The sequence below is a fragment of the Hyla sarda genome, chromosome 3 (assembly GCF_029499605.1).
Source record: "Hyla sarda isolate aHylSar1 chromosome 3, aHylSar1.hap1, whole genome shotgun sequence".
In the NCBI taxonomy this organism is placed as follows: Eukaryota; Metazoa; Chordata; class Amphibia; order Anura; family Hylidae; genus Hyla; species Hyla sarda.
The window spans coordinates 313,447,499-313,459,737 of record NC_079191.1 but is presented as its reverse complement, the minus strand read 5'-3'; the positions used below and the strand labels follow the sequence as shown (position 1 = coordinate 313,459,737).

The following is a 12,239-nucleotide window of genomic DNA, read 5'->3' as shown; positions in this document are numbered from 1 at the left end:
GATCAGCTATGCAAGATGGGGCCTTGGTTCTTTTTTATTTCCACCATAAATTTCCAATTGGTTTGTGAGATAGTTTAAATGGCCATGCATTGTGCCGATATGCCTTTGCCGAGGCATGTGCTATCCTGCCAAAAATGACTTCAACATAACCACTATTGATGACTTAGTGTCCAAAATGCCTATGCCCTCCTGTACACTTCCTGTAAATGTAATTATCTCTCCTGGTTCCTCAACTAACATGCAGTCCCATACCATAAATAAGGGGGATAATTTAATATTTTACCTAGTCGTCATCTTTATTACATTTCAGTAAAATGGCATCAGACAAAATTTCAAGCATCATCTGTCTGGCCAACACAGATTGGTGATCTATCACTAAATATCACTGTCATCTATTTTGGGGCCATTTACACCACGAATTTTCCAAGAGGAATTCCACTCTGGAGTTCCGCTGCAGAGAATACAGTGCAGCAGCCTCCCATTGTTTTCAATAGGATTCTGCTGCACTATTAACACTACAAAATTTCAGCAGTGAAAATTTCGGACCCCAGACTCGATAAAAGAATGAACATGTTTATTTTTCCAACCTAATTCACTCAGAAATGCATTGAAGTCTATGGAGACAATGCATTTCCAGTGGTTCTAGCTTTGCGCCTATGCCCAATATAGACGGAATCTCTGCCCAGAATATCTCTAGGCATAGATTCAGTAGTGTGAATGAGCCCCTTTCTCTGCACTCTGATTACACTTGTTTCCTTCTGTATACATATAAATTCTGGTTGTCACTTAGTTTTCTATTTAATTTAGCATTTGTCTAACAGTTCTGTCTCACAATTGATTCATGTTTCTGCCCATTGCATTTCCCCTTTCTTTTGTTGAGAATTTTCTTCTTACAAGGTGTATTTCTTTGATGTTTTTTATCCTTCTGTATGTTTATTTCCTTTCCATTCTGTTTACCCTTGCACAAAAATTTTACACAGTTACAGTAGGAACAACCAACATCTTTTGCCACACTCAATAGTGTGTTTGATTTCCACCTTAAAATCGTTTTAAAATCCTTACCATTGCTTTAAGTTACAACTCCCTATTTGGGGTCAGGGTTTCTTTCACTTAGCCAAGAGTCCGGTAAGGTCTGTTTGCACTTTAGCTTTTAATCTGCATTTATAGACTTGGGATGGTATTTGTTTTAGAAATGCAAAATTACAGAATGTTTTTCTTCTTACATTATCTGGAAAAACATACACCATTAATTAAAATAAAGAAACAGGCTTATGACTAAGAGGGTTACCTCGAAATATGTATAGCTCTACTGTTCTTCATTTAAGACATTTGAATCTTAATAAAGAGACTTTTATGATACTTAGGAATGTTAGATTGTCTCTTTGTATTAAAATACATTTTCTTTCATATCTTTAAAAAGGTATGTCTCAGAATTCCATCCATCATAAAAATCTGAAGAAGTGCTACTGGGAGTGCTATTTTTTTTAATTAAAGAGTACCTGTCATCAACAAAAACTTTTAATAGGTTGTTCATAATCATTAATGAAGACATATTGTAATATATCTTCATTAAAAAATATTAATATTTATACCAGTTTTTTCATTTTATACTTTTGGCCACTAGGGGTCTCTCTTCTATGCCTGGTCTGCAGGCAGCTTCCTATGCTTTTCATAGTAAGTGTAAAGCTTTTAGGACTAATGCTGAAAGGGCTCTGGTCCTTCCACAGGAAGTTCAGTACTCTCAGCTCAGGACTCGCTCCCAGCCTGGAGCAGCACTGTGAGCTACAAGCCTGCACATGCCTCTCATATAACAGAGGCCAGTCACCCCCCCCCCCCCCCCCACTCCCCCTGCTCTGTGTTCTCCAGCTATTGGCTGTCTGGGCATGCTGGGAGTTGTAGTTTTGCAACAGCTGGAGGTACCCTGGTTGGGAAACACTGCTGCAGAGGGAGAGCAGCATACAGGAAGACTAGAAGAAGCAGAGTCCCAGCCAGGCTTCATGTGACATCATGCCTGCCGGGACCCGCCTCCTTCCACCCCTCAGAAAGACAAAGCTCCTGAGCTAATGAAGAGGGATAAAAAAAAAAAAGGTATTTCCACAGCGTTTTAAACCTCAATAAACACAGGGATAGGCATAGAGACAGATAGGGAGGGGGGTCAGTTAAAGTTTAGTTGATGACAGGTACTCTTTAAGGATTCAAACACTTTTTCCAGTACTTGATCTAGAAAAACACAGAAGCTTCACAGAGTCCATATAGGGCTCTGGAAAGAATGAAAGCAGTGATGTGTGTTGTTGCCACAAAGTCATTTATTGTTTTAGAGAGTTTTCAATTATTTGTCTCACTGTTGGCAACTTTAACAGGTATATTAGGCTATGTGGTTACTGAAACAGGTGATTGTCATGGATGGATGGGCAAAAATTCATAATTTAGAGCACAATGGGGACATCACACAAAAAGAACTGCAATCCTGCTACAAAGTATAAGTGCATTTATTTGTTATGCAAGTTAAATTTTTTATTTATTTTTTTAAACTAAAAACTTTGGCTGAAAGAAGACAAAACCATCAGACTAAGTTAAAGGGATGGTAGAGAATACTAGTGCAATTCATAATACAAGAGTGAAAAAAAAAAAAGTTTAAACACTTCCTGAGCAGGAACACCCAACTGCAATCTCACCAGCACGGCATGGGCAGAAATCCTTGCTATAAAGACAGTCCGTTATACATCTTTCCAGGTATATCCAGCTCTAATAGAACCGTAGACTACATATTCAATTTTGGTAATTATAAAAGCATCAGAAGCATATTTTTACTACATGACAACCCAAAAGTCATAGAAAAATGTAACACCCTATGGAAAAAAAAGTTCTGACATTGTTGAACAAAGTCCCCATGTTGTCCTAGCCTTAGGCCACTTTCAAAACAGCAGAGTTCTGCATCAGTATTTGTAAAGTCAAAACCAGGACTGGATCCAAAAGAAATTTTTGTCTGAAAAACATCTAAATGGGGTTATATTGAAGGCAGTACCTGTATTTCTGATAACCCCATATGTTAATGTGGCAGTCACAGAAACGTCTTAATCTCCATTCCTAATCTTGAAAAAACACAAAAACAAACCTAATAAACAAAAAGCACACTTGTAACAATAGAACCATACACCACCTGCTTGAAGCCATGAATATTCATGAGCCTCAAGAAGGTGGGCACTGAATGAAATGGGGAAAATAGAAATATCAGAAGCACATAACTATAGTAGAACAGAACGCTTTAGACATACATGTTCACGCCTTGTCTTTTTGTAAAGAGAAAGCAGATTGAGGTTTAATTTTTCTCTTATGAACGATAGGAGATGATGACCTAGAACACGGAACGTCAAACAAAGACTATACACTACCAGCCTTTTAAGATGTGCTCATCTATATGTTGCTTCTTCAAAATTAAAAAGGGGTTATCCAGTTTAGTAAAATGGAGGGGATAGGGAATAAGTAAAAGATTGCAGAGGGTCTGACCGCTGGGACCCCCTCAATCTCCTGACGGCGCTCAGGCTCACCCAGTGTACAGAGTGAGGGTCAGCACATGCTCCGTTTATGGGGAGAGCCAGGGTGCTGGGCAGGAGAACGCTGCAGGGTCCCAGCAGTCAGACCCCCCACGATCTGACACTTGTGCCCTATCCTTTGGCTAGAGGATAAAGTTAGCTAAATTGGAGTACCTCTTAGAATCAATAAAACAAAGCATATATCTTTTAAAAACAGTTATCCAGTTACCTGATACTTATCACCACTGCAAAGTGAAGTACCCAGAAAGGGCAATGGTGGCTGGATGACCATTGTTGCTGACAGGGTGATTCTCCAGTGGAAGAACCCTTAGCATTCTCCCTCTCTGGATTAAATAAAAAACAAAAATATACAAAAAAACAACACTCATCACTTTCAAGCTGTCCAAATCTGAACTGTCCATGGTGGCGACCGCATGTCCCATCAACTTTGTAAGATATCCCCCTGTATGGGAATATGGAGAAATTTTCTTAAGAGTATAAATGCAATGCAACTATTTGACCCATTGCACAAAAATGTGCAACTTTTTATCATCAAAACACCTATACACTGTTACACACCAAGTACACCTTTTCACAGTAGTGTTCTATTTTATATGGAAAATGCACCGTCACACTGCAAAAATGGTTAGGATTGGTTTGATGGAAGGATCAAAGCTGTTTTGGTGGAATTAGGGGGGGGGATCTACACAATATTAGGTAAGCAGTTGTAATGTTAGGGCTGCTGGTAAACAGGAAATTATTTGAAATAAAAAAATCACGCATATTATGTAGACAAAAATGATTCAGTCTAAACATAGCCGCTTACTCCTATACATTGTGACTAGAGATGAGCGAATTTACAGTAAATTCGATTCGTCACAAACTTCTCGGCTCGGCAGTTGATGACTTATCCTGCATAAATGAGTTCAGCTTTCAGGTGCTCCGGTGGGCTGGAAAAGGTGGATACAGTCCTAGGAAAGAGTCTCCTAGGACTGTATCCACCTTTTCCAGCCCACGGGAGCACCTGAAGGCTGAACTCATTTATGCTGGATAAGCCATCAACTGCCGAGCCGAGAAGTTCGTGATGAATCGAATTTACTGTAAATTCGCTTATCTCTAATTGTGGCTCATAAACCTAATCATCAAAGGGGGATTCCAGCGTCTAAAAACGTATCCGCTATTTACAGTACGGCGCTTATGTATCTCTGGCATTCCTATAGGAAATGCATTGCGCGAGTGTTGACCCCACACTCCATGCAGCGGGAAGATTTGGGCGTTCATTCTGGAGATTTCGAGGCGAGGGAGTACCAGAAGTCGGACTCTTCATGATCAGACAATTTTTTTGGGGGTCCTCTAATACCAGTCCATGTCAGACTGTACAGGTCAAAACTGTCCTGCCAAATGTAGCATAAAAACTATTGAATATTTACCTGGATATTAGCCCCATATTAGTTACATATTAAATATTAGTGCTTTTGATGTCAAGTAAAAACAACCTGCTTTAATACACGATGGCCCAGATTTATCAAACTTTGAGAGGGAAAAACTGGAGTGATTTTTCCCCAGCAACCAATCACAGCTCAGCTAACGAGCTCTGGTAAAGTGAAAGCTGAGCTGTGATTGGCTGCTGTGGAAAAATCACTCCAGGTTTTCTCCCTCACAAAGTTTGATAAATCTGGGCCGATGTTTATACATTATCCATGTACAAAGCTAACAAAAAGAAATAACCCAGCAAAGGTTAAAAGAAACTAACCAGAAAACATCTAATCTTATTAAAAATAAATTCCTGCACAGAAGTCATTTTCCAGCCAAGAATAGGTTAATCCTAAAATGAAGCTGCTTGTTTGGGTTAAGATTATTCTTTTCCGTATACAGCCAGATGGGGTGCTGCTGCTCCTGACGCTCGCCTTCTCCAGTATTATCTCTATGCATTCCATTTGAATCCAATTTCCTTTTATTACCTCTGCCCAGGTCAGGGATGAATGGCTGTCAGATTCGCAGAGGAATAAAAAGAAAGGAAAGGAAAAAAAAAAACACACTCTTCCTGAGGCAGCGAGTTTCAATTCAAACAGACACATGGCTAATCTGCATATGTGAAGGTCACAGCAATCCAGTGGAAGAGGTTAAGACTGGAATCGCTCCAGTACAAAGAAATAAATAGGAAAACCCGAGGAAGAAGAAAGCTAAAGCCCTCGTTTTTTTTTGGGCTTTGAAGCCGACATGAGGAAATTCACGTGAAAATATTCCGGTGTAAACATACACATACGCACTCTTTGCCTTTATAGGCAAATGAAAGAAATTTTTTTAATTTTATGACTGCACTTAGGCTCAGAAAAACATAATTTCCAGCCTCTATCACAGACCAGTGGTCTCCAAACAGTGGACCTCCAGCTGTTGCAAAACTACAACTCCCAGCATTCCCGGACAGCCGGGGAAATTCACATGAAAATATTCCGGTGTAAACATACACATACGCACTCTTTGCCTTTATAGGCAAATGGAAGAAAATTTTTTAATTTTATGACTGCACTTAGGCTCAGAAAAACTTAATTTCCAGCCTCTATCACGGACCAGTGGTCTCCAAACAGTGGACCTCCAGCTGTTGCAAAACTACAACTCCCAGCATTCCCGGACAGCCGTTGGCTGTCCGGGAATGCTGGGAGTTGAAGTTTTGCAACAGCTGATGGTCCACAGTTTAGAGACCACTGTCAAAGACTATGACACAAAAAAAAGAAAAAATTCTAGAATGGTTATAAATCATAACATAGCCCAAAATACATGCAAACAATACAGTGCTCTCTACTGGATATAACTATTATATATGCATTGCAAATCATTTATGAAAACCAATGCCCATATATTACTTAAAGGGGTATTCCAGGAAAAAACTTTTTTATATATATCAACTGGTTCCAGAAAGTTAAACAGATTTGTAAATTACTTCTATTAAAAAAATCTTAATCCTTTCAGTACTTATGAGCTTCTGAAGTTAAGGTTGTTCTTTTCTGTCTAAGTAATCTCTGATGACATCTGTCTCGGGAAACGCCCAGTTTAGAAGCAAATTCCCATAGCAAACCTCTCCTAAACTGGGCGGTTCCCGAGACAGGTGTCATCAGAGATTACTTAGACAGAAAAGAACAACCTTAACTTCAGAAGCTCATAAGTACTGAAAGGATTAAGATTTTTTAATAGAAGTAATTTACAAATCTGTTTAACTTTCTGGAGCCAGTTGATTTAAGAAGAAATGGTTTTCAGCGGAGTACCCCTTTAAGTTTATTTTTGTTTTTTTTATCATCTTTTTCAGGCGATAGTTCAAATGCTTTTGGTCATCGGTTAAGTTTTTGCAGCAATGTGCACAAAGCAAGACACCGACAATGAAAAAGGGTTTTTTGTTTTGCTTTTATATATTTTTTTTTTATGTTTTAAACTTAGGTTGAGTCACAGACATCAGTGACTTTAAAAGGGGCACTCCGGAGATGGAAATTTTTTTTTTTAAATCAACTGATCCCAGAAAATTATACAGATTTTTAAATTATGTTTATTTTAAAATCTGAAGCCTTCCAGTATTTATCAGCTGCTGTATACTACAGAGGAAGTTGTGTTGTTCTCTTTTCCAGACTGACCACAGTGCTCTTTGCTGCCCACTGTGACTGTGTTGCTGTCCAGAGAGGGAGCAAATGTCCATAGCGAAGCTTCTCCTGCTTTGGTCAGTTTCTGCCACTGACCACAGTGCTCTCCACTGCTACCTCTGTCCAAATGAAAAGAACTACACAACTTCCTCTGTAGTATACAGCAGCAGATAAGTACTGGAAGCCTTAAGATTATTAAAAAGACATAATATACAAATCTGTATAACTTTCTGGCACCAGTTAATTTGAAAACATTTTTTCCACCTCCGGATTACCTCTTTAAAGTCACTAATGTATGCAAGCACCATTGGTATCCACAGGACAAAAATGAACGGCAATGCATTTCTGAGTGGAATCCGCAGAAAGATTGAACGGTTCAATGTTTCTACAGATACCTGAATTAAGATTTCCACGGGAGATACGCACAGTGCAGCAGAATCCCATTAAAATCAATAGTAGCAGGTGTAGTGGAAAATTGGACCGATCTTGGCGCTGGAACTCCGGATAAGGTAAGTCAGGAGGATATCTGTATTTCTTTTTAAAAAGCTTTATTTAGGGTGCATAAGCTACGCGTTTCTGGTCCGAACCGGACCCTTCGTCAGGCTGAGTGTATGTTTAAAATCAATGGAACTCTGCTGCAGTGGAATTCCACTCGGAAATTCCACTGCCTGTAAATAGCCTTAGCCTGTAGGGCTCCTTCCTATGGAAGGCTCAATTCGATAATATGGGGAGATTCATCAAAACCTGTCCAGTGGAAAAGTTGCCAAGTTGCCCATAGCAACCAATCAGATTGCTTCTTTCATTTTTGAAAAGGCCTGTGAAAAATGAGAGAAGCAATCTGGTTGCTATGGACAACACAGCAACTTTTCCTCTGGACAGGTTTTGATGAATCTCCCCCACTATATGTATAAGCAATGCTTTAAAAGGGGTACTCCGGCCCTAATACATCTTATCCCCTATCCAAAGTATAGTGGATAAGATGTCTGATCGCAGGTGTCCCGCCGCTGGGGACCCCCGCAATCTGTTATTTAGCACCCACCTCTGTGAGCTCTCCGCAGCGCTGGAGGCTCCAAGTGTGCAGAGTGACGACCACGGGGCTGGAGTATCGTGATGGCACGGCTCCACCCCCATGTGACATCACACCCCGCCCCCTCAATGCAAGTCTGTGGGAGGGGACGTGACGGCCTTTAGGATACGTCCACATGGGTGAAAATGATACCACAGTAGAAAAACCTGCGGCGTAGATAATTGTGTAAAAGATCTGAAGCTGCAAAACCCACACAAAATCCAATTGCGGATTTGTTGTGGATTTTTTCTTACTTATTATGCAGGTCACCTTCCATGCAAGTTCTGAGCTGATTTTTTTCAAAAAGTGTGTGTGTGTAAAATTTAAAAGATTCATTCATATTGCAGCCTATTTTCCATTCCAAATATTTATATTTTTGAGCCTACTTTTTAATGAATGCCACCTGCCTAAAAAAAAAAAAAAAAAAAATTGATACCTATGACAAAATTGAACTAGAACTCAACTATACAGGGATTTTCCAAACACTCCTGGGAAAAGCTAAATACACAAACAGAATTTTATTGCCCTCACCGGGTAAAATAAAAACACAAAACGGAAAAAAAAAAAAAGCACACGATTGACTACACATAAAAGGGGAAGTCTGCAGTGAATCCGTATTTACTGTGGTGGCAAAATAATGAAAAGATGTGAACCTAAAATTAAAAATTATCTGAAATACACTGCTCAAAAAAAAATAAGGGGAACACAAAGATAACACATCCTAGATCAAATTGAATTAACTAATCGTATGAAATACTTTCGTCTTTACATAGTTGAATGTGCTGACAACAAAAATCACACAAAAATTATCAATGGAAATCAAATTTATCAACCCATGGAGGTCTGGATATGGAGTCACACTCAAAATCAAAGTGGAAAACCAGACTACAGGCTGATCCAACTTTATGTAATGTCCTTAAAACAAGTCAAAATGAGGCTCAGTAGTGTGTGCGGCCGCCAGGTGCCCATATGACTTCCCTACAACGCCTGGCATGCTTCTGGACAGTCTGTGGTGCAATGTGGCGTTGTTGGATGGAGCGAGACATGATGTCCCAGATGTGCTCAATCGGATTCAGGTCTGGGGAACGGGCGGCCCAGTCCATAGCATCAATGCCTTCCTCTTGCAGGAACTGCTGACACACTCCAGCCACATGAGGTCTAGCATGGTCTTGCATTAGAAGGAACCCAGGGCCAACCGCACCAGGGGTCTGAGGATCTCACAAGGTATCATCTTGGTACCTAATGGCAGTCAGGCTACCTCTGGCAAGCACATGGAGGGCTGTGTGGCCCCCCAAATAAATGCAACCCCACTGCCAAACCGGTCATGCTGAAGGATGTTGCAGGCAGCAGAACATTCTCCACGGCATCTCCAGACTCTGTCACGTCTGTCACATGTGCTCAGTGTGAACCTGCATTTCATCTGTGAAGAGCACAGGGCGCAAGTGGCAAATTTGCCAATCTTGGTGTTCTCTGGCAAATGCCAAAACGTCCTGCATGGTGTTGGGCTGTAAGTACATCCCCCACCTGTGGACGTCGGGCCCTCATGGAGTCTGTTTCTGACTGTTTGAGTGGACACATGCACATTTGTGGCCTGCTGGCGGTCATTTTGCTGGGCTCTGGCAGTGCTCCTGCTCCTCCTTGCAGAAAGACGGAGGTAGCAGTCCTGCTGCTGGGTTGTTGCCCTTCTATTGCCTCCTCCACGACTCCTGATGTACTGGCTTGTCTCCTGTTAGCGCCTCCATGCTCTGGATACTACACTGACAGACACAGCAAACCTTCTTGCCACAGCTCGCATTGATGTGCCATCCTGGATGAGCTGCACTACCTGAGCCACTTGTGTGGGTTGTAGACTCAGTCTCATGATACCACTAGAGTGAAAGCACCGCCAGCATTCAAATGTGTCCAAAACATCAGTGGTCTGTGGTCACCACCTGCAGAACCACTACTTTATTGGGGAGGTCTTCAACTTGGTACGGGCTATGCCTGGCTACCCTGGCTGAGTGAAGCGAGCCACTTGCAGATTGTGCCCTGCCCTGACCAGCCCCCCCACTAGCAGTAAGGTGCAGCCTATACCCTGCCCGCGAGGCCTGACCCAACAAGCTCGCTGAAGCCAAGGAAGCCCATACAGTCTGCAGAAGAGGACTGGGATGTCATTGTAAAGCTGCCTGAGGCATTTGTATTTTTGCAATAGCTCGAGGTCTGCAGAGTGGAGACCACTACTTTAGTATTGTATGACTAAATACATTTACCAATCAGAAGTCTGGAAAAGCTGGGTGAAACTCACATCCTACATATCACACCAAACTTTCCTAGATTCCTGTTTGATAATTCTAACCTAGTCACTGAACCATGGCTCACTGGCCTTTACAATATCGCATAACTAAGAGTTTTCAATTCAGGAGTCTGGGAAAGTTGAGTGACAACTAAACTTTCACACTCTTCTCATGGGTTCTCACTCAACTTTGCTTGATTCCTGCACAAGAATTCTGCCTAAGCACACAGCCATGCTTTATATTAGTGAGGAAGTAATGTCGTTTTCTATTCAAATCGCGTTGTTTAAAATGAGTAGTTCTAACTCATTTTCTGGCTCCTAGATTTAAAATAAACTTTTTAGGCTCTGACCTAGATTATACTTATACACACAATAATGTTTATTATACATATACACACACTATATATATATATATATATATATATATATATATATATATATATATATATATATATAACGAATAAAGTTTAGCCACCATACAGTAAAACACAAAACTGCCTATGGATTAATAATATGGACCAGTATTGTAGCTGTGCGCTAGTCTCCTGAGTCTATGTGGCAATGCTGTGATACAATAATTAGAGATGAGCAAACTTACAGAAAATTTGATTCGTCACGAACTTCTCGGCTCGGCAGTTGATGACTTATCCTGCATAAATTAGTTCAGCTTTCAGGTGCTCCGGTGGGCTGGAAAAGGTGGATACAGTCCTAGGAGACTCTTTCCTAGGACTGTATCCACCTTTTCCAGCCCACCGGAGCACCGGAAAGCTGAACTCATTTATGCAGGATAAGTCATCAACTGCCGAGCCGAGAAGTTCGTGACAAATTTACTGTAAGTTCGCTCATCTCTAACAATGATCCGTATGCCATAGATCAGTGGTCTTCAACCTGCGGACCTCCAGATGTTGCAAAACTCCAACTCCCAGCATGCCCGGACAGCCGTTGGCTGTCCGGGCATGCTGGGAGTTGGAGTTTTGCAACATCTGGAGGTCCACTGGTTGGAGACCACTGCCATAGATGTTAAATATAATCTTATAAGCAAATATTTACAAACAATTAGGTTAACATTGTTCATTTCTTTTCTTGCAGTTCCACCAATACTGATTTACAATCAATGTTTTTACTACATAAATTCCAATATAAGGCCTTATTACACTCATGCGAATTGGTTAAAGCTTATATCACTCAAAAAATCCTAAAACACAATGCACAGCGGAAGAAGAAAAGTCACACAACAGCAGATGAAGACAGATACCAAGGAAGTCCGATTCATGTTCATAGAGGAGGAAATAAATAGAGCAAGAGGGAAGTAAACTTTACACATAAAATCAGTGAAAGCATAGGACACACAGACATGAAGTGTGCATACACGGTGCGGACACAGATTGGGGGGAGAGCAAAAAGAAAAGAAAAAAACGAAAAAAAAAAAAAACGAAAAACACCCACACACTCAGTGAGAGAAATACAGACAAAGCAGAACAGAGAAAACGAAAAAGAATGAAACAAACATTAGAACACAAAGGCCTCAAAACATGAACAAGGACAAAAAGCATAAAAAAAATATACACAGCAGAAAGAACTGCGAATGCTGAGAAATACAGGTCAGAGACTGCATTGACACACCAAGCAGCATAATGTACATATAAAGGCAAAAAAGAAAAACCCAACAACCACAGGCATTTTCATTGTATTGTGAGTCATAGCACCAGGGAAACGTATTAACATGATACATTTTACAG

The 12,239-nt window shown here is 40.7% G+C and overlaps 1 protein-coding gene across 11 annotated transcripts in view; it reads right to left on the bottom strand.

Annotated features, from left to right (window-relative positions):
• ARID1B (AT-rich interaction domain 1B) overlaps positions 1–12,239 on the bottom strand; it is a 405,450-nt gene that overhangs the window by 387,881 nt on the left and 5,330 nt on the right. Inside the window, exons 1-2 of one of the 11 annotated variants that reach the window (XM_056567073.1) lie at positions 4,964–5,080; positions 1,063–1,228 (exon numbers count right to left, since the gene is read on the bottom strand). The exons of 9 other annotated variants lie outside the window; for them this stretch is intronic. In XM_056567073.1, coding sequence (XP_056423048.1) covers positions 1,063–1,065 — 3 coding nt within the window. In that variant the 5' untranslated portion in view covers positions 1,066–1,228; positions 4,964–5,080. Of the gene's footprint in view, positions 1–1,062; positions 1,229–4,963; positions 5,081–12,239 lie in introns of those variants that run through there. One more of the 11 variants, XM_056567074.1, reaches the window with a different exon arrangement.